This window comes from Coregonus clupeaformis, chromosome 28, assembly GCF_020615455.1.
Source record: "Coregonus clupeaformis isolate EN_2021a chromosome 28, ASM2061545v1, whole genome shotgun sequence".
NCBI classification, from domain to species: domain Eukaryota; kingdom Metazoa; phylum Chordata; class Actinopteri; order Salmoniformes; family Salmonidae; genus Coregonus; species Coregonus clupeaformis.
Window position 1 is genome coordinate 33,800,115 of NC_059219.1, and position 25,419 is coordinate 33,825,533.

The 25,419-nt window shown below is 49.1% G+C and overlaps 1 protein-coding gene across 1 annotated transcript in view; it reads left to right on the forward strand.

The window, feature by feature from the left end:
* The window catches only part of LOC123482105, a 50,376-nt gene that overhangs the window by 13,378 nt on the left and 11,579 nt on the right, over nucleotides 1-25,419 (forward strand). Inside the window, exons 2-3 of the mRNA XM_045208411.1 lie at nucleotides 17,529-17,694; nucleotides 19,293-19,302. Of these exons, the coding sequence (XP_045064346.1) occupies nucleotides 17,529-17,694; nucleotides 19,293-19,302 (176 nt within the window). The remainder of the gene's footprint in view (nucleotides 1-17,528; nucleotides 17,695-19,292; nucleotides 19,303-25,419) is intronic.

Here is a 25,419-nt window from a genome sequence, read left to right on the forward strand (position 1 = left end):
CATCATGTTCTGTCCTGTCCCTCTGTAATGACCAAAGACTCAGACATCCTGTTCTGTCCTGTCCCTCTGTAATGACCAAAGACCCAGACATCCTGTTCTGTCCCTCTGTAATGACCAAAGACCCAGACATCCTGTTCTGTCCTGTCCCTCTGTAATGACCAAAGACCCAGACATCCTGTTCTGTCCTGTCCCTCTGTAATGACCAAAGACCCAGACATCCTGTTCTGTCCTGTCCCTCTGTAATGACCAAAGACCCAGACATCCTGTCCTGTCCCTCTGCAATGACCAAAGACCCAGACATTCTGTTCTGTTCTGTCCCTCTGTAATGACCAAAGACTCAGACATCCTGTTTTGTCCTGTCCCTCTGTAATGACCAAAGACCCAGACGTCCTGTTCTGTCCTGTCCATCTGTAATGACCAATGACTCAGACATACTGTTCTGTCCCTCTGTAATGACCAAAGACTCAGACATCCTGTTCTGTCCTGTCCCTCTGTAATGACCAAAGACGCAGACAACCTGTTCTGTCCCTCTGTAATGACCAAAGACCCAGACGTCCTGTTCTGTCCTGTCCCTCTGTAATGACCAAAGACCCAGACATCCTGTTCTGTCCTGTCCCTCTGTAATGACCAAAGACCCAGACATCCTGTTCTGTCCTGTCCCTCTGTAATGACCAAAAAACCAGACGTCCTCTTCTGTCCTGTCCCTCTGTAATGACCAAAGACCCAGACATCCTGTTCTGTCCTGTCCCTCTGTAATGACCAAAGACCCAGACATCCTGTTCTGTCCTGTCCCTCTGTAATGACCAAAGACCCAGACATCTGTTCTGTCCTGTCCCTCTGTAATGACCAAAGACTCAGACATCCTGTTCTGTCCTGTCCCTCTGTAATGACCAAAGGCCCAGACCACCTGTTCTGTCCCTCTGTAATGACCAAAGACCCAGACATCCTGTTCTGTCCTGTCCCTCTGTAAAGACCAAAGACCCAGACCTCCTGTTCTGTTCTGTCCCTCTGTAATGACCAAAGACTCAGACATCCTGTTTTGTCCTGTCCCTCTGTAATGACCAAAGACTCAGACATCCTGTTCTGTTCCTCTGTAATGACCAAAGACTCAGACATCCTGTTTTGTCCCTCTGTAATGACCAAAGACCCAGACATCCTGTTCTGTCCTGTCCCTCTGTAATGACTAAAGACCCAGACATCCTGTTCTGTCCCGTCCCTCTGTAATGACCAAAGACTCAGACATCCTGTTCTGTCCTGTCCCTCTGTAATTACCAAAGACCCAGACATCCTGTTCTGTCCCTCTGTAATGACCAAAGACTCAGACATCCTGTTCTGTCCTGTCCCTCTGTAATGACCAAAGACCCAGACGTTTCTGTTCTGTCCTGTCCCTCTGTAATGACAAAATACCCAGACATCCTGTTCTGTTCCTCTGTAATGACCAAAGACTCAGACATCCTGTTCTGTCCTGTCCCTCTGTAATGACCAAAGACTCAGACATCCTGTTCTGTCCTGTCCCTCTGTAATGACCAAAGACCCAGACGACCTTTTCTGTCCTGTCCCTCTGTAATGACCAAAGACCCAGACATCCTGTTCTGGCCTGTCCCTCTGTAATGACCAAAGACTCAGACATCCTGTTCTGTCCCTCTGTAATGACCAAAGTCCCAGACATCCTGTTCTGTCCTGTCCCTCTGTAATGACGAAAGACCCAGACATCCTGTTTTGTCCCTCTGTAATGACCAAAGACCCAGACATCCTGTTCTGTCCTGTCCCTCTGTAATGACCAAAGACCCAGACCACCTGTCCTGTCCCACTGTAATGACCAAAGACCCAGACATCCTGTTCTGTTCTGTCCCTCTGTAATGACCAAAGACTCTGACATCCTGTTCTGTCCTGTCCCTCTGTAATGACCAAAGACCCAGACGTCTGTTCTGTCCTGTCCCTCTGTAATGACGAAAGACCCAGACATCCTGTCCTGTCCCTCTGTAATGACCAAAGACCCAGACATCCTGTTCTGTTCTGTCCCTCTGTAATGACCAAAGACCCAGACATCCTGTTCTGTCCTGTCCCTCTGTAATGACCAAAGACCCAGACATCATGTTCTGTCCTGTCCCTCTGTAATGACCAAAGACTCAGACATCCTGTTCTGTCCCTCTGTAATGACCAAAGACCCAGACCACCTGTTCTGTCCCTCTGTAATGACCAAAGACCCAGACATCCTGTTCTGTCCTGTCCCTCTGTAATGACCAAAGACCCATACCTCCTGTTCTGTTATGTCCCTCTGTAATGACCAAAGACTCAGACATCCTGTTTTGTCCTGTCCCTCTTTAATGACCAAAGACCCAGACGTCTCTTCTGTCCTGTCCCTCTGTAATGACCAAAGACCCAGACATCCTGTCCTGTCCCTCTGTAATGACCAAAGACTCAGACATCCTGTTCTGTCCTGTCTCTCTGTAATGACCAAAGACCCAGACGTCCTGTTCTGTCCTGTCCCTCTGTAATGACTAAAGACCCAGACATCCTGTTCTGTCCTGTCCCTCTGTAATGACCAAAGACTCAGACATCCTGTTCTGTCCTGTCCCTCTGTAATGACCAAAGACCCAGACATCCTGTTCTGTCCCTCTGTAATGACCAAAGACTCAGACATCCTGTTCTGTCCTGTCCCTCTGTAATGACCAAAGACCCAGACATCCTGTTCTGTCCTGTCCCTCTGTAATGACCAAAGACCCAGACATCCTGTTCTGTCCTGTCCCTCTGTAATGACCAAAAAACCAGACGTCCTCTTCTGTCCTGTCCCTCTGTAATGACCAAAGACCCAGACATCCTGTTCTGTCCTGTCCCTCTGTAATGACCAAAGACCCAGACATCCTGTTCTGTCCTGTCCCTCTGTAATGACCAAAGACCCAGACATCCTGTTCTGTCCTGTCCCTCTGTAATGACCAAAGACTCAGACATCCTGTTCTGTCCTGTCCCTCTGTAATGACCAAAGGCCCAGACCACCTGTTCTGTCCCTCTGTAATGACCAAAGACCCAGACATCCTGTTCTGTCCTGTCCCTCTGTAAAGACCAAAGACCCAGACCTCCTGTTCTGTTCTGTCCCTCTGTAATGACCAAAGACTCAGACATCCTGTTTTGTCCTGTCCCTCTGTAATGACCAAAGACTCAGACATCCTGTTCTGTTCCTCTGTAATGACCAAAGACTCAGACATCCTGTTTTGTCCCTCTGTAATGACCAAAGACCCAGACATCCTGTTCTGTCCTGTCCCTCTGTAATGACTAAAGACCCAGACATCCTGTTCTGTCCCGTCCCTCTGTAATGACCAAAGACTCAGACATCCTGTTCTGTCCTGTCCCTCTGTAATTACCAAAGACCCAGACATCCTGTTCTGTCCCTCTGTAATGACCAAAGACTCAGACATCCTGTTCTGTCCTGTCCCTCTGTAATGACCAAAGACCCAGACGTTTCTGTTCTGTCCTGTCCCTCTGTAATGACAAAAGACCCAGACATCCTGTTCTGTTCCTCTGTAATGACCAAAGACTCAGACATCCTGTTCTGTCCTGTCCCTCTGTAATGACCAAAGACTCAGACATCCTGTTCTGTCCTGTCCCTCTGTAATGACCAAAGACCCAGACGACCTTTTCTGTCCTGTCCCTCTGTAATGACCAAAGACCCAGACATCCTGTTCTGGCCTGTCCCTCTGTAATGACCAAAGACTCAGACATCCTGTTCTGTCCCTCTGTAATGACCAAAGTCCCAGACATCCTGTTCTGTCCTGTCCCTCTGTAATGACGAAAGACCCAGACATCCTGTTTTGTCCCTCTGTAATGACCAAAGACCCAGACATCCTGTTCTGTCCTGTCCCTCTGTAATGACCAAAGACCCAGACCACCTGTCCTGTCCCACTGTAATGACCAAAGACCCAGACATCCTGTTCTGTTCCTCTGTAATGACCAAAGACTCAGACATCCTGTTTTGTCCCTCTGTAATGACCAAAGACCCAGACATCCTGTTCTGTCCTGTCTCTCTGTAATGACCAAAGACTCTGACATCCTGTTCTGTCCTGTCCCTCTGTAATGACCAAAGACCCAGACGTCCTGTCCTGTCCCTCTGTAATGACCAAAGACCCAGACATCCTGTTCTGTTCTGTCCCTCTGTAATGACCAAAGACCCAGACATCCTGTTCTGTCCTGTCCCTCTGTAATGACCAAAGACCCAGACATCATGTTCTGTCCTGTCCCTCTGTAATGACCAAAGACCCAGACATCCTGTTCTGTCCTGTCCCTCTGTAATGACCAAAGACTCAGACATCCTGTTCTGTCCCTCTGTAATGACCAAAGACCCAGACCACCTGTTCTGTCCCTCTGTAATGACCAAAGACCCAGACATCCTGTTCTGTCCTGTCCCTCTGTAATGACCAAAGACCCATACCTCCTGTTCTGTTATGTCCCTCTGTAATGACCAAAGACTCAGACATCCTGTTTTGTCCTGTCCCTCTTTAATGACCAAAGACCCAGACGTCTCTTCTGTCCTGTCCCTCTGTAATGACCAAAGACCCAGACATCCTGTCCTGTCCCTCTGTAATGACCAAAGACTCAGACATCCTGTTCTGTCCTGTCTCTCTGTAATGACCAAAGACCCAGACGTCCTGTTCTGTCCTGTCCCGCTGTAATGACTAAAGACCCAGACATCCTGTTCTGTCCTGTCCCTCTGTAATGACCAAAGACTCAGACATCCTGTTCTGTCCTGTCCCTCTGTAATGACCAAAGACCCAGACATCCTGTTCTGTCCCTCTGTAATGACCAAAGACTCAGACATCCTGTTCTGTCCTGTCCCTCTGTAATGACCAAAGACCCAGACGTTCCTGTTCTGTCCTGTCCCTCTGTAATGACAAAATACCCAGACATCCTGTTCTGTCCTGTCCCTCTGTAATGACCAAAGACCCAGACCACCTGTTCTGTCCCTCTGTAATGACCAAAGACCCAGACATCCTGTTCTGTCCCTCTGTAATGACAAAACACCCAGACATCCTGTTCTGTTCCTCTGTAATGACCAAAGACTCAGACATCCTGTTCTGTCCTGTCCCTCTGTAATGACCAAAGACTCAGACATCCTGTTCTGTCCTGTCCCTCTGTAATGACCAAAGTCCCAGACATCCTGTTCTGTCCTGTCCCTCTGTAATGACCAAAGACCCAGACATCCTGTTCTGTCCCTCTGTAATGACCAAAGACCCAGACATCCTGTTCTGTCCTGTCCTTCTGTAATGACCAAAGACCCAGACATCCTGTTCTGTCCTGTCCCTCTGTAATGACCAAAGACCCAGACATCCTGTTCTGTCCTGTCCCTCTGTAATGACCAAAAAACCAGACGTCCTCTTCTGTCCTGTCCCTCTGTAATGACCAAAGACCCAAACATCCTGTTCTGTCCTGTCCCTCTGTAATGACCAAAGACCCAGACATCCTGTTCTGTCCTGTCCCTCTGTAATGACCAAAGACCCAGACATCCTGTTCTGTCCTGTCCCTATGTAATGACCAAAGACTCAGACATCCTGTTCTGTCCTGTCCCTCTGTAATGACCAAAGGCCCAGACCACCTGTTCTGTCCCTCTGTAATGACCAAAGACCCAGACGTCCTGTTCTTTCCTGTCCCTCTGTAAAGACCAAAGACCCAGACCTCCTGTTCTGTTCTGTCCCTCTGTAATGACCAAAGACTCAGACATCCTGTTTTGTCCCTCTGTAATGACCAAAGACCCAGACGTCCTGTTCTGTCCTGTCCCTCTGTAATGACCAAAGACTCAGACATCCTGTTCTGTTCCTCTGTAATGACCAAAGACTCAGACATCCTGTTCTGTCCTGTCCCTCTGTAATGACCAAAGTCCCAGACATCCTGTTCTGTCCTGTCCCTCTGTAATGACCAAAGACCCAGACATCCTGTTCTGTCCTGTCCCTCTGTAATGACCAAAGACCCAGACATCCTGCTCTGTCCCTCTGTGATGACCAAAGACCCAGACATCCTGTTCTGTCCTGCCCCTCTGTAATGACCAAAGACCCAGACATCCTGTTCTGTCCTGTCCCTCTGTAATGACCAAAGACCCAGACAGCCTGTTCTGTCCTGTCCCTCTGTAATGACCAAAGAACCAGACACCCTGTCCTGTCCCTCTGTAATGACCAAAGACCCAGACATCCTGTTCTGTCCCTCTGTAATGACCAAAGACCCAGACATCCTGTTCTGTCCTGTCCCTCTGTAATGACCAAAGACTCAGACATCCTGTTCTGTCCTGTCCCTCTGTAATGACCAAAGACCCAGACCACCTGTTCTGTCCCTCTGTAATGACCAAAGACCCAGACATCCTGTTCTGTCCTGTCCCTCTGTAATGACCAAAGACCCAGACCTCCTGTTCTGTTCTGTCCCTCTGTAATGACCAAAGACTCAGACATCCTGTTTTGTCCTGTCCCTCTGTAATTACCAAAGACCCAGACGTCCTGTTCTGTCCTGTCCCTCTGTAATGACCAATGACTCAGACATCCTGTCCTGTCCCTCTGTAATGACCAAAGTCCCAGACATCCTGTCCTGTCCCTCTGTAATGACCAAAGACCCAGACATCCTGTTCTGTCCCTCTGTAATGACCAAAGACCCAGACGTCCTGTTCTGTCCTGTCCCTCTGTAATGACCAAAGACCCAGACATCCTGTTCTGTCCTGTCCCTCTGTAATGACCAAAGACCCAGACATCCTGTTCTGTCCTGTCCCTCTGTAATGACCAAAGACCCAGACAGCCTGTTCTGTCCTGTCCCTCTGTAATGACCAAAGAACCAGACACCCTGTCCTGTCCCTCTGTAATGACCAAAGACCCAGACATCCTGTTCTGTCCCTCTGTAATGACCAAAGACCCAGACATCCTGTTCTGTCCTGTCCCTCTGTAATGACCAAAGACTCAGACATCCTGTTCTGTCCTGTCCCTCTGTAATGACCAAAGACCCAGACCACCTGTTCTGTCCCTCTGTAATGACCAAAGACCCAGACATCCTGTTCTATCCTGTCCCTCTGTAATGACCAAAGACCCAGACCTCCTGTTCTGTTCTGTCCCTCTGTAATGACCAAAGACCCAGACATCCTGTTCTGTCCTGTCCCTCTGAAATGACCAAAGTCTCAGACATCCTGTTCTGTCCTGTTCCTCTGTAAAGACCAAAGACCCAGACATCCTGTTCTTTCCCTCTGTAATGACCAAAGACCCAGACGTCCTGTTCTGTCCTGTCCCTCTGTAATGACCAAAGACCCAGACATCCTGTTCTGTCCTTCTGTAATGACCTAATTAGTCATTTAGCAGATGCTCTTATCCAGAGCGACGTACAGGAGCAATTAGGGTTAAGTGCCTTGCTCAAGGGCACATCGACAGATTTTTCACTGTAATGACCAAAGACCCAGACATCCTGTTCTGTCCTGTCCCTCTGTAATGACCAAAGACCGAGACATCCTGTTCTGTCCTGTCCCTCTGTAATGACCAAAGACCCAGACATCCTCTTCTGTCCTGTCCCTCTGTAATGACCAAAGACCCAGACATCCTGTCCTGTCCCTCTGTAATGACCAAAGACCCAGACATCCTGTTCTGTTCTGTCCCTCTGTAATGACCAAAGACCCAGACAACCTGTTCTGTCCTGTCCCTCTGTAATGACCAAAGACCCAGACATCCTGTTCTGTCCTGTCCCTCTGTAATGACCAAAGACCCAGACATCCTGTTCTGTCCTATCCCTCTGTAATGACCAAAGATTCAGACATCCTGTTCTGTCCTGTCCCTCTGTAATGACCAAAGACCCAGACCACCTGTTCTGTCCCTCTGTAATGACCAAAGACCCAGACATCCTGTTCTGTCCCTCTGTAATGACCAAAGACCCAGACATCCTGTTCTGTTCTGTCCCTCTGTAATGACCAAAGACTCAGACATCCTGTTCTGTCCCTCTGTAATGACCAAAGACCCAGGAATCCTGTTCTGTTCCTCTGTAATGACCAAAGACCCAGACAGCCATTTCTGTCCTGTCCCTCTGTAATGACCAAAGACCCAGACATCCTGTTCTGTCCCTCTGTAATGACCAAAGACCCAGGCATCCTGTTCTGTCCTTCTGTAATGACCAAAGACCCAGGCATCCTGTTCTGTCCTTCTGTAATGACCAAAGACCCAGACAACCTGTTCTGTCCATCTGTAATGACCAAAGACCCAGACATCCTGTTCTGTCCTTCTGTAATGACCAAAGACCCAGACTCCTGTTCTGTCCCTCTGTAATGACCAAAGACCCAGACATCCTGTTCTGTCCTGTCCCTCTGTAATGACCAAAGATCCAGACATCCTGTTCTGTCCTGTCCCTCTGTAATGACCAAAGACCCAGACAACCTGTTCTGTCCCTTTGTAATGACCAAAGACCCAGACGTTCCTGTTCTGTCTTGTCCCTCTGTAATGACCAAAGACCCAGACATCCTGTTCTGTCCCTTTGTAATGACCAAAGACCCAGACGTTTCTGTTCTGTCTCTCTGTAATGACCAAAGACCCAGACATCCTGTTCTGTTCCTCTGTAATGACCAAAGACTCAGACATCCTGTTCTTTCCTGTCCCTCTATAATGACCAAAGACCCAGACGTCCTGTTCTGTCCTGTCCCTCTGTAATGACCAAAGACCCAGACCACCTGTTCTGTCCCTCTGTAATGACCAAAGAACCAGACCACCTGTTCTGTCCCTCTGTAATGACCAAAGACCCAGACATCCTGTTTTGTCCTGTCCCTCTGTAATGACCAAAGACCCAGACATCCTGTTCTGTCCCTCTGTAATGACCAAAGACCCAGACGTTCCTGTTCTGTCTTGTCCCTCTGTAATGACCAAAGACCCAGACTTCCTGTTCTGTCCCTTTGTAATGACCAAAGACCCAGACGTTCCTGTTCTGTCTTGTCCCTCTGTAATGACCAAAGACCCAGACATCCTGTTCTGTTCCTCTGTAATGACCAAAGACTTAGACATCCTGTTCTTTCCTGTCTCTCTGTAATGACCAAAGACCCAGACATCCTGTTCTGTCCCTTTGTAATGACCAAAGACCCAGACCACCTGTTCTGTCCCTCTGTAATGACCAAAGACCCAGACCACCTGTTCTGTCCCTCTGTAATGACCAAAGACCCAGACATCCTGTTCTGTCCTGTCCCTCTGTAATGACCAAAGACTCAGACATCCTGTTCTGTCCTGTCCCTCTGTAATTACCAACGACTCAGACATCCTGTTCTGTCCTGTCCCTCTGCAATGACCAAAGACTCAGACATCCTGTTCTGTCTTGTCCCTCTGTAATGACCAAAGACTCAGACATCCTGTTATGTCCTGTCCCTCTGTAATGACCAAAGACTCAGACATCCTGTTATGTCCTGTCCCTCTGTAATGACCAAAGACTCAGACATCCTGTTCTGTCCTGTCCCTCTGTAATGACCAAAGACTCAGACATCCTGTTCTGTCCTGTCCCTCTGTAATTACCAACGACTCAGACATCCTGTTCTGTCCTGTCCCTCTGCAATGACCAAAGACCCAGACATCCTGTTCTGTCCCTTTGTAATGACCAAAGACCCAGACATCCTGTTCTGTCCTGTCCCTCTGTAATGACCAAAGTCCCATACATCCTGTTCTGTCCTGTCCCTCTGTAATGACCAAAGACTCAGACGTCCTGTTCTGTCCTGTCCCTCTGTAATGACCAAGGACCCAGACATCCTGTTCTGTTCTGTCCCTCTGTAATGACCAAAGACCCAGACGTCCTGTTCTGTCCTGTCCCTCTGTAATGACCAATGACCCAGACATCCTGTTCTGTCCTGTCCCTCTGTAATGACCAAAGACCCAGACATCCTGTTCTGTCCTGTCCCTCTGTAATGACCAAAGACCCAGACATCCTGTTCTGTCCTTTCCCTCTGTAATGACCAAAGACTCAGACATCCTGTTCTGTCCTGTCCCTCTGTAATGACCAAAGACCCAGACATCCTGTTCTGTCCTGTCCCTCTGTAATGACCAAAGACCCAGACATCCTGTTCTTTCCTGTCCCTCTGTAATGACCAAAGACCCAGACATCCTGTTCTGTCCTGTCCCTCTGTAATGACCAAAGACCCAGACATCCTGTTCTTTCCTGTCCCTCTGTAATGACCAAAGACCCAGACATCCTGTTCTGTCCCTTTGTAATGACCAAAGACCCAGACGTTCCTGTTCTGTCTTGTCCCTCTGTAATGACCAAAGACCCAGACATCCTGTTCTGTCCCTCTGTAATGACCAAAGACTCAGACATCCTGTTCTTTCCTGTCCCTCTGTAATGACCAAAGACCCAGACGTCCTGTTCTGTCCTGTCCCTCTGTAATGACCAAAGACCCAGACCACCTGTTCTGTCCCTCTGTAATGACCAAAGACTCAGACATCCTGTTCTTTCCTGTCCCTCTGTAATGACCAAAGACCCAGACGTCCTGTTCTGTCCTGTCCCTCTGTAATGACCAAAGACCCAGACCACCTGTTCTGTCCCTCTGTAATGACCAAAGAACCAGACCACCTGTTCTGTCCCTCTGTAATGACCAAAGACCCAGACATCCTGTTCTGTCCTGTCCCTCTGTAATTACCAAACACTCAGACATCCTGTTTTGTCCTGTCCCTCTGTAATGACCAAAGACCCAGACATCCTGTTCTGTCCCTTTGTAATGACCAAAGACCCAGACGTTCCTGTTCTGTCTTGTCCCTCTGTAATGACCAAAGAACCAGACATACTGTTCTGTCCCTTTGTAATGACCAAAGACCCAGACGTTCCTGTTCTGTCTTGTCCCTCTGTAATGACCAAAGACCCAGATATCCTGTTCTGTTCCTCTGTAATGACCAAAGACTCAGACATCCTGTTCTTTCCTGTCTCTCTGTAATGACCAAAGACCCAGACATCCTGTTCTGTCCCTTTGTAATGACCAAAGACCCAGACCACCTGTTCTGTCCCTCTGTAATGACCAAAGACCCAGACCACCTGTTCTGTCCCTCTGTAATGACCAAAGACCCAGACATCCTGTTCTGTCCTGTCCCTCTGTAATGACCAAAGACCCAGACATCCTGTTCTGTTCTGTCCCTCTGTAATTACCAAAGACTCAGACATCCTGTTTTGTCCTGTCCCTCTGTAATGACCAAACACCCAGACATCCTGTTCTGTCCTGTCCCTCTGAAATGACCAAAGACCCAGACATCCTGTTCTGTCCTGTCCCTCTGTAATGACCAAAGACCCAGACATCCTGTTCTGTTCCTCTGTAATTACCAAAGACTCAGACATCCTGTTTTGTCCTGTCCCTCTGTAATGACCAAACACCCAGACATCCTGTTCTGTCCTGTCCCTCTGAAATGACCAAAGACTCAGACATCCTGTTCTGTCCCTCTGTAAAGACCAAAGACCCAGACATCCTGTTCTGTTACTCTGTAATGACCAAAGACCCAGGCATCCTGTTCTGTCCTGTCCCTCTGTAAAGACCAAAGACCCAGACATCCTGTTCTGTTACTCTGTAATGCCCAAAGACCCAGACATCCTGTTCTGTCCTGTCCCTCTGTAATGACCAAAGACTCAGACATCCTGTTCTGTCCTGTCCCTCTGTAATGACCAAAGACTCAGACATCCTGTTCTGTCCTGTCCCTCTGTAATGACCAAAGACTCATACATCCTGTTCTGTCCTGTCCCTCTGTATTGACCAAAGACCCAGACATCCTGTTCTGTCCTGTCCTTCTGTAATGACCAAAGACCCAGACCTCCTGTTCTGTCCTGTCCCTCAGTAATGACCAAAGACTCAGACATCCTGTTCTGTCCTTTCCCTCTGTAATGACCAAAGACCCAGACATCCTGTTCTGTCCCTCTGTAATGACCAAAGACCCAGGCATCCTGTTCTGTCCTGTCCCTCTGTAATGACCAAAGACTCAGACATCCTGTTCTGTCCTGTCCCTCTGTATTGACCAAAGACCCAGACATCCTGTTCTGTCCTGTCCCTCTGTAATGACCAAAGACTCAGACATCCTGTTATGTCCTGTCCCTCTGTAATGACCAAAGACTCAGACATCCTGTTCTGTCCTGTCCCTCTGTATTGACCAAAGACCCAGACATCCTGTTCTGTCCTGTCCTTCTGTAATGACCAAAGACCCATACCTCCTGTTCTGTCCTTTCCCTCAGTAATGACCAAAGACTCAGACATCCTGTTCTGTCCTGTCCCTCTGTAATGACCAAAGACCCAGTTGTCCTGTTCTGTCCCTCTGTAATGACCAAAGACCCAGGCATCCTGTTCTGTCCTGTCCCTCTGTAATGACCAAAGACTCAGACATCCTGTTCTGTCCTGTCCCTCTGTGATGACCAATGACCCAGACGTCCTGTTCTGTCCTGTCCCTCTGTAATGACCAAAGAACCAGACATCCTGTTCTGTCCTGTCCCTCTGTAATGACCAAAGACCCAGACATCCTGTTATGTCCCTCTGTAATGACCAAAGACCCAGACAGCCTGTTCTGTCCTGTCCGTCTGTAATGACCAAAGACCCAGACGTCCTGTTCTGTCCTGTCCCTCTGTAATGACCAAAGACCCAGACGTCCTGTTCTGTCCTGTCCCTCTGTAATGACCAAAGACCCAGACATCCTGTTCTGTCCTGTCCCTCTGTAATGACCAAAGACTCAGACAACCTGTTCTGTCCTGTCCCTCTGTAATGACCAAAGACTCAGACGTCCTGTTCTGTCCTGTCCCTCTGTAATGACCAAGGACCCAGACATCCTGTTCTGTTCTGTCCCTCTGTAATGACCAAAGACCCAGACGTCCTGTTCTGTCCTGTCCCTCTGTAATGACCAATGACCCAGACATCCTGTTCTGTCCTGTCCCTCTGTAATGACCAAAGACCCAGACATCCTGTTCTGTCCTGTCCCTCTGTAATGACCAAAGACCCAGACATCCTGTTCTGTCCTGTCCCTCTGTAATGACCAAAGACTCAGACATCCTGTTATGTCCTGTCCCTCTGTAATGACCAAAGACCCAGACATCCTGTTCTGTCCTGTCCCTCTGTAATGACCAAAGACCCAGACATCCTGTTCTGTCCTGTCCCTCTGTAATGACCAAAGACCCAGTCATCCTATTCTGTCCTGTCCCTCTGTAATGACCAAAGACTCAGACATCCTGTTCTGTCCTGTCCCTCTGTAATGACCAAAGACCCAGACGTCCTGTTCTGTCCCTCTGTAATGACTAAAGACCCAGACATCCTGTTCTGTCCTGTCCCTCTGTAATGACCAAAGACTCAGACATCCTGTTCTGTCCTGTCCCTCTGTAATGACCAAAGACCCAGACATCCTGTTCTGTTCTGTCCCTCTGTAATGACCAAAGACCCAGACATCCTGTTCTGTCCTGTCCCTCTGTAATGACCAAAGACCCAGAATTCCTGTTCTGTCCTGTCCCTCTGTAATGACCAAAGACTCAGACATCCTGTTCTGTCCTGTCCCTCTGCAATGACCAAAGACCCAGACATCCTGTTCGGTCCTGTCCCTCTGTAGTGACCAAAGACTCAGATGTCCTGTTCTGTCCCTCTGTAATGACCAAAGACTCAGACATCCTGTTCTGTCCTGTCCCTCTGTAATGACCAAAGACCCAGACGTCCTGTTCTGTCCTCTCCCTCTGTAATGACTAAAGACCCAGACATCCTGTTCTGTCCTGTCCCTCTGTAATGACTAAAGACTCAGACATCCTGTTCTGTCCTGTCCCTCTGTAATGACCAAAGACCCAGACATCCTGTTCTGTTCTGTCCCTCTGTAATGACCAAAGACCCAGACATCCTGTTCTGTCCTGTCCCTCTGTAATGACCAAAGACCCAGACGTCCTTTTCTGTCCTGTCCCTCTGTAATGACCAAAGACTCAGACATCCTGTTCTGTCCTGTCCCTCTGCAATGACCAAAGACCCAGACATCCTGTTCGGTCCTGTCCCTCTGTAGTGACCAAAGACTCAGATGTCCTGTTCTGTCCCTCTGTAATGACCAAAGACTCAGACATCCTGTACTGTTCTGTCCCTCTGTAATGACCAAAGACCCAGACGTCCTGTTATGTCCTGTCCCTCTGTAATGACCAAAGACCCAGACATCCTGTTATGTCCCTCTGTAATGACCAAAGACCCAGACAGCCTGTTCTGTCCTGTCCCTCTGTAATGACCAAAGACCCAGACGTCCTGTTTTGTCCTGTCCCTCTGTAATGACCAAAGACCCAGACGTACTGTTCTGTCCTGTCCCTCTGTAATGACCAAAGACTCAGACATCCTGTTCTGTCCTGTCCCTCTGTAATGACCAAAGACCCAGACATCCTGTTCTGTCCTGTCCCTCTGTAATGACCAAAGACTCAGACATCCTGTTCTGTCCTGTCCCTCTGTAATGACCAAAGACCCAGACGTCCTGTTCTGTCCTGTCCCTCTGTAATACCAATGACCCAGACATCCTGTTCTGTCCTGTCCCTCTGTAATGACCAAAGACCCAGACATCCTGTTCTGTCCTGTCCCTCTGTAATGACCAAGACCCAGACGTTCCTGTTTTGTCCTGTTCCTCTGTAATGACCAAAGACCCAGACATCCTGTTCTGTCCCTCTGTAATGACCTAAGACCCAGACACCCTCTTCTGTCCTGTCCCACTGTAATGACCAAAGACCCAGACATCCTGTCCTGTCCCTCTGTAATGACCAAAGACCCAGACGTTCCTGTTCTGTCCTGTCCCTCTGTAATGACCAAAGACCCAGACATCCTGTTCTGTTCCTCTGTAATGACCAAAGACTCAGACATCCTGTTCTGTCCTGTCCATCTGTAATGACCAAAGACCCAGACACCTGTTCTGTCCTGTGCCTCTGTAATGACCAAAGTCCCAGACATCCTGTTCTGTCCTGTCCCTCTGTAATGACCAAAGACCCAGACATCCTGTTCTGTCCTGTCCCTCTGTAATGACCAAAGACCCAGACATCATTTTCTGTCCTGTCCCTCTGTAATGACCAAAGACTCAGACATCCTGTTCTGTCCTGTCCCTCTGTAATGACCAAAGACCCAGTTGTCCTGTTCTGTCCTGTCCATATGTAATGACCAAAGACTCAGATGTCCTGTTCTGTCCTGTCCCTCTGTAATGACCAAAGACCCAGACATCCTGTTCTGTCCTGTCCCTCTGTAATGACCAAAGACCCAGACATCCTGTTATGTCCCTCTGTAATGACCAAAGACCCAGACAGCCTGTTCTGTCCTGTCCCTCTGTAATGACCAAAGACCCAGACATCCTGTTCTGTCCCTCTGTAATGACCAAAGACCCAGACATCCTGTTCTGTCCTTTCCCTCTGTAATGACCAAAGACCCAGACGTCCTGTTCTGTCCTGTCCCTCTGTAATGACCAAAGACCCAGACATCCTGTTCTGTCCTGTCTCTCTGTAATGACCAAAGACTCAGACATCCTGTTCTGTCCCTCTATAATGACCAAAGACCCAGACATCCTGTTCTGTCCTGTCCCTCTGTAATGACCAAAGACCCAGACATCCTGTTCTGTCCTGTCCTTCTGTAATGACCAAAGACCCAGACATCCTGTCCTGTTGGTAATTACATTTCAAGTCGAAATTTTACATACATTAGATTGGAGTCATTAAAACTTGTTTTTCAACCACTCCACAAATTTCTTGTTAACAAACTATAGTTTTGGCAAGTCGGTTAGGACATCTACTTTGTGCATGACACAAGTCATTTTTCCAACAATTGTTTACAGACAGATTATTTCACTTATAATTCACTGTATCACAATTCCAGTGGGTCAGAAGTTTACATACGCTAAGTTGACTGTGCCTTTAAACAGCTTGGAAAATTCCAGAAAATGATGTCATGGCTTTAGAAGCTTCTGATAGGCTAATTGACATAATTTGAGTCAATTGGAAGTGTACCTGTGGATGTATTTCAAGGCCTACCTTCAAACTCAGTGCCTCTTTGCAAGACCTCAGATGTATTTATTTTTTAGACCTCCACAAGTCTGGTTCATCCTTGGGAGCAATTTCCAAACGTCTGAAGGTACCACGTTCATCTGTACAAACAATAGTACACAAGTATAAACACCATGGGATCACACAGCCGTCATATCGCTCAGGAAGGAGACGCGTTCTGTCTCCTAGAGATTAACGTACTTTGGTGCGAAAAGTGCAAATCAATCCCAGAACAACAGCAAAGGACCTTGTGAAGATGCTGGAGGAAACAGGTACAAAAGTATCTATATCCACAGTAAAACAAGTCCTATATCGTCATAACCTGAAAGGCCGCTCAGCAAGGAAGAAGGCACTGCTCCAAAACCGCCATAAAAAAGCCAGACTACGGTTTGCAACTGCACATGGGGACAGAAATCATACTTTTTGGAGAAATGTCCTCTGGTCTGATTAAACAAAAATATAACTGTTTGGCCATAATGACCATCGTTATGTTTGGAGGAAAAAGGGAGTAGCTTGCAAGCCGAAGAACACCTTCCCAACCGTGAAGCACAGGGGTGGCAGCATCATGCTGTGGGGGTGCTTTGTTGCAGGAGGGACTGGTGCACTTCACAAAATAGATGGCATCATGAGGAAGGAAAATTATGTGGATATATTGAAGCAACATTTCAAGACATCAGTCAGGAAGTTAAAGCTTGGTCGCAAATGGGGCTTCCAAATGAACAATGACCCCAGGCATACTTCCAAAGTTGTGGCAAAATGGCTTAAGGACAATAAAGTCAAGGTATTGGAGTGGCCATCACAAAGCCCTGACCTCAATCCTATAGAACATTTGTGGGCAGAACTGAAAAATTGTGTGCGAGCAAGGAGGCATACAAACCTGACTCAGTTACACCAGCTCTGTCAGGAGGAATGGGCCAAAATTCACCCAAGCTTGTGGAAGGCTATCCGAAAAGTTTGACCCAAGTTAAACAATTTAAAGGCAATGCTACCAAATACTAATTGAGTGTATGTAAACTTCTGACCCACTGGGAATGTGATGAAAGAAAGAAATGCTGAAATAAATCATTCTCGCTACTATTATTCTGACATTTCACATTCTTAAAATAAAGTGGTGATCCTAACTGACCTAAAACAGGGAATTGTTACTAGGATTAAATGTCAGGAATTGTGAAAAACTGAGCTTAAATGTATTTGGCTAAGGTGTATGTAAACTTCCGACTTCAACTGTACATCTCAGGGCTTACACAATTAGTAGCAGGCTAATGACAGCCTCTGTGTGTGTGTGCGTGCTTGCGTGCACGCGTACGTGTGTGTGTGTGTAGCCAGGACTAGACAGGGGACTGGATAAAACGTCAATTTTAAACGATCTATCTGAATGACTTTCCTTGTCCCTGTCCAGGATGATAATTGGGATACGGTGGTCAACTTGTGTCTATTGCCAGCTTTTCATATTTGCACTTCCTAATACTCTATCTGCATAACTTACTGTTACATACATGTGTTGCCCATTTTGGAAAACCCCCTCACTACGACCTTTCTCTCTCCTCTGCCCTCTGACCTTTGATCCCTAGTAAGGTGCTGAAGGAGATCCCTCTGGGGGACCTGCTTCCCAACGAGACGGTCCAGGCATCCCAGGAGGCTCAGCTCCTGTCCCAGCTCCACCACCCAGCCATCATCACTTTCTACAGCAGCTTTCTGCATAGAGACTCCTTCTGCATCATCACTGAGTACTGCGAGGTAGGACTGGCAACAAATATCCATTCCTTTTCACTTAAGGCCTAGATCCGTGAACGGGGAGACATTGCCTTTAAAAGGTGCATAGCTGAAAAGGGGCGATCAGATTGAATCATGGCCTAAGTCAAATACATGTTGATAAAGTGCTGTTTATTTTTTATGAGGGCATTTCAAATCTTGAACTGGCCCCAAAAGAACATAAATTACCTCAATGTTATTTTTGAAAATATGTAAAATCTGTGAATGCTCTAATTTCTGTGGTTTATTTCATGTTTTGTAAACCTGGCATGTCTCCAGGTCTCTTGGAATATTGCGTGCTGTTGCAATCTCGTCCACAACCTTGAACAACGCATTCACTCTTGAGTTCCCTCTGCCAGCTGGACTGGCTTCAGGTCAGGGCTTCAACCATGCAGTGAGGAAATATTATCCGCCATCGGTCCGTTTTCAGTTTCCTCGTTTGACCTTGGCCAGTGAGCGCCACTGCATTCTCAGTTGTTATTTTCTGTCAGAAACCTGTGAGGTGGTTATGGTTCTGACTGTGGTGGTTGAAAGTTTAAAGCTTGGTCTCTTAACCTTTACATCACCCCAGGTTGTTTCTCATTTATTCAGAGCCTGGTGTTATACAGTAATGGCCAACAGCTGTTTTACCACCATCATTATATTTCCCCACTCTCTCCAGAGTCCAATACAGAGACTTCATCTTTCTATGGTCTGTCGCTAGCTGTCTACCAGGGGTAGCCTATTACCTAATGTTTGGTATACTCAATGTATATTTCAACATAGCGAGTCATTGTTATTCAAGTTACAACAAATGTACAGCATCGTCCACACACACCTATAGAAGGCTACAGATGTAGGATCTTCATTTAATCACCATGTTGCAGGAGAACTTTCCTGCAATGCAGGAAATTTAAAATGTGTAGTGGTCCTCTGTAGCTCAGCTGGTAGAGCACGGCGCTTGTAACGCCAAGGTAGTGGGTTCGATCCCTGGGACCACCCATACACAAAAATGTATGCATGCATGACTGTAAGTCGCTTTGGATAAAAGCGTCTGCTAAATGGCATATTATATTATAGTGTATCTGAGGTTTAAAAAGGCTTCTGAAGTTTTTAATTTCCACGTTGAAATGTCATACTTGATTTTCCTTTAAAATGTATCAACCCCTACAAAAATGTCCATGAATTATAATCCACATAATTCACATTTCCTGTTGCTGTAGCAAACTGGCTCAAATTAAGATCCTACATGTGTATATGGTTGTTTTGATCCTGTCATGCACTGCATGTTATAAAGTCATGGCTTTGTGATTTTCTTATATAACACCATGGCCTGGAATCACTCCATACAGCGTTAACGTGATTACATGGTCACTGTGGTTCACTGCAGCAGAGCAGCACACCTCTCTCTTCAAACTGTAGCCCTCTAGGTGTTCCAAGCTAGAGAGAGGAGACAGGTGGGTGTCTGAAGTGAAAGAGCATGGAACGAGTGATTGATCTGTGCCCCCTCCTTCTCAGCCCCCCGTCTCTCGCTCTCTCTCTCTCTCTCTCTCTCTCTCACTCTCCGTCTTTCTTTTCATCTTGTCAAAGTGTTTGCTGTGTAGATTACAGCAGGTAGGGGTCCTGTCCTCCAGTCTTTCTCCTACTAGATAACAGCAGGTAGGGGTCCTGTCCTCCAGTCTTTCTCCTACTAGATTACAGCAGGAAGGGGTCCTGTCCTCCAGTCTTTCTCCTACTAGATTACAGCAGGTAGGGGTCCTGTCCTCCAGTCTTTCTCCTACTAGATAACAGCAGGTAGGGGTCCTGTCCTCCAGTCTTTCTCCTACTAGATTACAGCAGGTAGGGGTCCTGTCCTCCAGTCATTCTCCTACTAGATTACAGCAGGTAGGGGTCCTGTCCTCCAGTCTTTCTCCTACTACAGTAGATTACAGCAGGTAAGGGTCCTGTCCTCCAGTCTTTCTCCTACTACAGTAGATTACAGCAGGTAGGGGTCCAATCCTCCAGTCTTTCTCCTACTACAGTAGATTACAGCAGTTAGGGGTCCTGTCCTCTCCTATTAATGAATTTGAAAGTCTTTTGATCTCTCAAATGTTTCTCTTTCTTTTGCTCTCTCTTGCACACTATTTGCTTTTTACTTCCACCACCTTATTTCTTTGCCTGACACTAGGGCTGATCCCATTAAGTCGACTGGTCGATTGTTTGATCGATAGGCTGTTGGTTGACCGAGATTTCTTTAGTCAAGCAGTAGCAAAAACATTAATAAACAATCATGGTGTACAAGACACCTGTCTGATTGGCTCCTGTCAGAGTGGACTGATCCATTGTGGAGGCCATGGGGATGGCACGGACCTTCAGTCTAAGACATGAAATTGTATATGGTTATTGTCACAAGCCGGGCTAGAAACTCCGGTCTCAGATGTGGAGAGCTGGGGGTACTACCCCTTAGCCACAGAGGAGGTGTTGTAGGACCCAAATGAAACACCCAAGGCAATACTCCAGGCAAGTAGATTTAATGTTCCAAAACAGGAGGCAAAACAAAACAACTCCACGAGGGGAGAAAAACAAACTAAAGATAACTTTGAACAACTTACTAGGACTGACACGGTGGGACAAAGCAGGAGACACATAGTCAGGACGCAATAACCAAGTGAGAAACAAGGGGAAAACACACAGCTAAAATACACAAGGGGAAACAAGGCACAGGTGACCTGGATCAAGCTAATTAGGACACATGAGGAAGAACTAAGGCAGAGGGGAACACAGATGACCTCTAGAGGCCCGGAGACAAACAGGAGGCAGGAAGCTGACACACACGAGGAAGAACTAAGGCAGAGGGGAACACAGATGACCTCTAGAGGCCCGGAGACAAACAGGAGGCAGGAAGCTGACAGGACCCCCCCTCCTCTAGGAACGACTCTGACGTTCCTCCCAGAACAACCCGGCCCCAGGGTGCGAAAATCTTGGATCAAACCTGGGTCCAGGATGTCCCTGGCTGGAACCCAGGAGCGCTCCTCCCGGCCCGTAGCCCTCCCAGTCCACCAGATACTGCAGAGAGTTCTGGACCCTCCGGGAGTCCAGTATCCGGCGGACTGTGTAGGCTGGCTGGCCGTCAATGATCCTGGGAGGTGGCGGGGGTCTGCGTGGGGGGCAAAGGGAGAAGACAAGACAGGTTTAAGGAGTGAAACATGGAAAGTGGGGTTAACTCTAAGGGAGCGAGGGAGAACCAAACGATACGACACAGGGTTAACCTTTCTAGCAATGCGGAAAGGCCCGATGTATCTCTGGGAAAGCTTCCTGGATTCGACCCGGAGGGGCAGGTTCTTAGTGGCCAACCAAACTCTCTGACCAGCTCGGAAACTAGGGGCCGTCGGCGGTGGCGATTAGCCTGACTTTGGTATCTCTGGGAGGTCCGAAGGAGGGCACGCCTGGCCTTCTTCCAGGTCCGCCTACAGCGTTGGACAAAGCGCTGGGCCGAGGGAACACCAACTGCGCCTCCTCCTCTGGAAACAATGGAGGGTTGTAACCGAACTGGCATTCGAAGGGGGGACAATCCGGTGGCTGAGGACTGGAGGGTGTTGTGGGCATATTCAGCCCAAATGATATAGGTGGCCCAAGACGTGGGATTACTGGCCGCCATACACCGCAGGGGTGGTCTCCAGATCCTGATTAATCCGTTCCGTTTGGCCATTAGACTCTGGATGGAACCCCGACGATAGGCTGGCTGTGGCCCCAACAAGCCTGCAGAAGGCCCCCAAAACCGGGACGAGAATTGGGGACCTCGGTCAGAGACCACGTCCAGGGGAATACCAAATATCCGGAAGACATGGTTCATGAGGAGCTCAGCAGTTCTCCTTAGCCGAGGGCAGCTTGGGCAGGGGAATAAACCGGGCAGCCTTAGAGAACCGGTCTACCACCACTAGGATGACGGTGTTGCCCTGGGATAGAGGAAGTCCCGTAACAAAGTCCAGAGAAAGGTGTGACCATGGCCTTCGAGGAACAGGTAAGGGATGGAGCAGTCCCTGGGGTCGCTGGCGTGTCGACTTTCCCTGGTTGCACACAGGGCAGGCCTCAACATAGACCTGCACGTCCTTCTTGATGGGCCGGCCACCAAAACCGCCGTCGGAGGAACTCCAGTGTCGCGAGCACTGCCTGGATGGCATGTCAAGGGCGACTCAGACCCCACTGCAAGACGCGGCCCCGAACAGAGAGAGGCATTACAGAGCGACCGGCAGGACCACCGCCTGGATCGGGCTCCTGGACAAGAGCTTCTCGTACCCCTCTTTCTAGTTCCCACTGAAGAGGTGCGACGATCCTAGACCTCGGAATAATCGATGCCAAGGGCTTCTCTTGTAACTCGGGGAGAATAGACTCGAGACAGAGCATCCGGCTTGACGTTCTTGGTGCCAGGTCGGTAAGTCAGGAGGAACTGGAATCGATTAAAGAAAAGGGACCATCGTGCTTGCCGAGGGTTCATCCGCTTAGCCTGTTGGAGATATTCCAGGTTCTTGTGGTCTGTGAGAACCTGGAAAGGGTGCTGAGCCCCCTCAAGCCAATGGCGCCACTCTTCCAATGCCAGTTTTACCGCAAGCAACTCTAGATCCCCCACGTGGTAGTTGCGCTCGGCCTCAGACAGGCGGCGAGACATGAAGGCACAAGGGTGTAATCTCCCATCCGCACCCCTCTGTGACAGGACGGCTCCCACCCCCACCTCTGAGGCGTCCACCTCCACCACGAAAGGTCTCTCTGGGTCAGGGGTCACCAGAATCGGAGCAGACGTGAAGCGGCGCTTGAGATCCTCGAAGGCCCCTGCTGCTTCCGGACCCCAGTGAATCTTGGTCCCTCCTCCCTTGGTAAGCGTCGTCAAGGGGGCTACCACCGAGCTGAAATTCTTAATGAACTTCCGATAGAAGTTAGAAAAAGCCAATGAACCGTTGAACCTCCTTGACCGTGGCAGGTGTGGGCCAATCGTGGACCGCCTTGACCTTCTTGGATCCATCTCTAGGTGCCCGGGAGTGACAATAAACCCGAGAAACTGAGTCTGAGAAACATGAAATTCACACTTCTCAGGCTTAACGTAGAGGTGATTGTCAAGGAGCCTCTGGAGAACCCTGCTAACATGCCCCTCATGCTCCTTCAGTGACCTCGAGAAGATGAGGATATCGTCCAGGTACGAAGACGAACAGATTAAGCATATCCCGGAGAACATCATTAATCAGGGCTTGGGAATACTGCGGGGGCATTGGTGAGCCCGAACGGCATCACCCGATATTCATAGTGCCCCGTGGGCGTGTTGAACGCCGTCTTCCATTCGTCTCCTTGCCGGATCCGCACGAGATGGTAAGCATTGCGGAGATCCAGCTTAGTAAAAATGGAAGCCCCTTGAAGCAGCTCAAAAGCAGTGGCCATGAGAGGAAGGGGGTATCGATTCCGAACCGTGATCTTGTTGAGTCCCGGTAATCAATACAAGGCCTAAGACCCCGTCTTTCTTTTCAACAAAAAAAAGCCCGCCCCAGCCGGGGAAGTAGAGGCATAGATGAGGCCGGCTGCCAAGGACTCCTTAATGTAGGTGTCCATAGCTGCGTGCTCGGGGAGGACAAGGAAAAGATCCGACCTCTAGGAGGGCAGCACCCAGGGAGTAGATCAATGGCACAGTCATACGTGCGATGAGGCGGTAAGGAAGTAGCCCGGGCCTTGCTGAACACTGCCTTGAACCGATGGTAAACACTGGGGACTCGGGAGGCGTCAACAGACTCTTGAAACTGGGTACTAGGGGCTGAGGGACTCTGTAGCATGCAGGTGAGTTGGCAGGCGGGACCCCAGCTTAGAATGGTGCCCGTAGGCCAGTCGATCTGGGGATTATGTCTGCATAGCCAAGGGTGACCCAGGATAATAGGATACTCGGGAGAGTCAATGAGATAGAAGGTCTCCTCCTGCTGGTGTTGAGAGATGGTAAGTCGCAGGGACTGAGTCGCCTCGGTAACCTTTCCTGGTTCCAGAGGTCTGCCATCTAAGGCTGTAACTGCCTGGGGTTGAGGAAGTAGTTGGGTAGGGATCTTAAGTTCCTTAGCCAAGGTTACATCCAGGAAATCACCTGCGGCACCGGAATCGATCATAGCCTGGACCCGATGCTGGTGGCCCCCAGGACAGAGTGGCTGGAATAGCCAGGACAGCGTTAGTAGGGGCGCTCTAACTCTCCCCATCACAGCCCTCCTGTAGCTGGGCGGGGACAGGCGTTTCCAGCTCGGGGCAAGCGGAGGCGAAGTGGCCGGCAACCCCGCAGTAGAGGCACCGACGTTCCCTCATGCGGCGTTCCCTTTCGTTGGGAGAAAGCCTGGAACAGCCTAACTGCATGCTCTCCGGGAATCCTGGGAGCAGTTCAGGAGCCGGGAAGCTCTGAATGACGGAGTCCAAACAGGAGAAACAGAGCTGCTCAGAGGAACTTGGGAATGAGACACCTGACGGCGAGCCGTTCTCCGCTCTCTTAGACGATTGTCCAGGCGGATGGCCAAGGCTATGAGGGGACTCGAGATCACCAGCTGGTTCTCGGGTGGCTAACTCATCTTGAAGGGGCTCAGATAACCCTCCCTGAAAGCAGACCCTCAGCGCTTCATCATTCCATCCGCTCCTTGCTGCTATGGTCCGGAAATCAATGGCAAAATCTGCCGTGCTTCGGGGCCCCTGACGGAGAGACAGTAGGCGCTTGGAAGCCTCCCGCCCACTGACAGGATGATCGAACACCCGTTTGAACTCTTCTACAAATGCAGTGTGGGAGTCACAACAGGCCTCCTGGGACTGCCACACCGCAGAAGCCCAGGCGAGCGCCTTGTCTGAAAGAAGGGTAATGATGTAGGCAATCTTGGAACGGTCTGTGGGAAAACTTGAGGGTTGGAGCTCGAAGGTGAGGGAGCATTGGGTGAGGAAACCCTGGCAAGAGCTTGGATCCCCAGAAAAGGGCTTGGGAGGTGGTAGTCGGGGCTCCGCCAACCGAGACGACCTGTCGTCACTGGGGGTGACCTGGGGAAGGGAGAGGACCCGGGAGGCGTTCAAAGAGCTGGCGGAGGGAACTCATCATTTCGGCCAGGAGTTGAGAATGACTAGCCATCAGCTCCTCTTGTCGGCTGAGAACGGCTTCATGGCGCTGGAAAGAAGCCTCGTCGAGTGATCACCGCCAACAGGTCCGGGAACTGAGTGTTTCTGGGTCCATGATTGACTTGGTTATTCTGTCACAAGCCGGGCTAGAAACTCCGGTCTCAGATGTGGAGAGCTGGGGGTACTACCCCTTAGCCACAGAGGAGGTGTTGTAGGACCCAAATGAAACACCCAAGGCAATACTCCAGGCAAGTAGATTTAATGTTCCAAAACAGGAGGCAAAACAAAACAACTCCACGAGGGGAGAAAAACAAACTAAAGATAACTTTGAACAACTTACTAGGACTGACACGGTGGGACAAAGCAGGAGACACATAGTCAGGACGCAATAACCAAGTGAGAAACAAGGGGAAAACACACAGCTAAAATACACAAGGGGGAAACAAGGCACAGGTGACCTGGATCAAGCTAATTAGGACACATGAGGAAGAACTAAGGCAGAGGGGGAACACAGATGACCTCTAGAGGCCCGGAGACAAACAGGAGGCAGGAAGCTGAACACACGAGGAAGAACTAAGGCAGAGGGGGAACACAGATGACCTCTAGAGGCCCGGAGACAAACAGGAGGCAGGAAGCTGACAG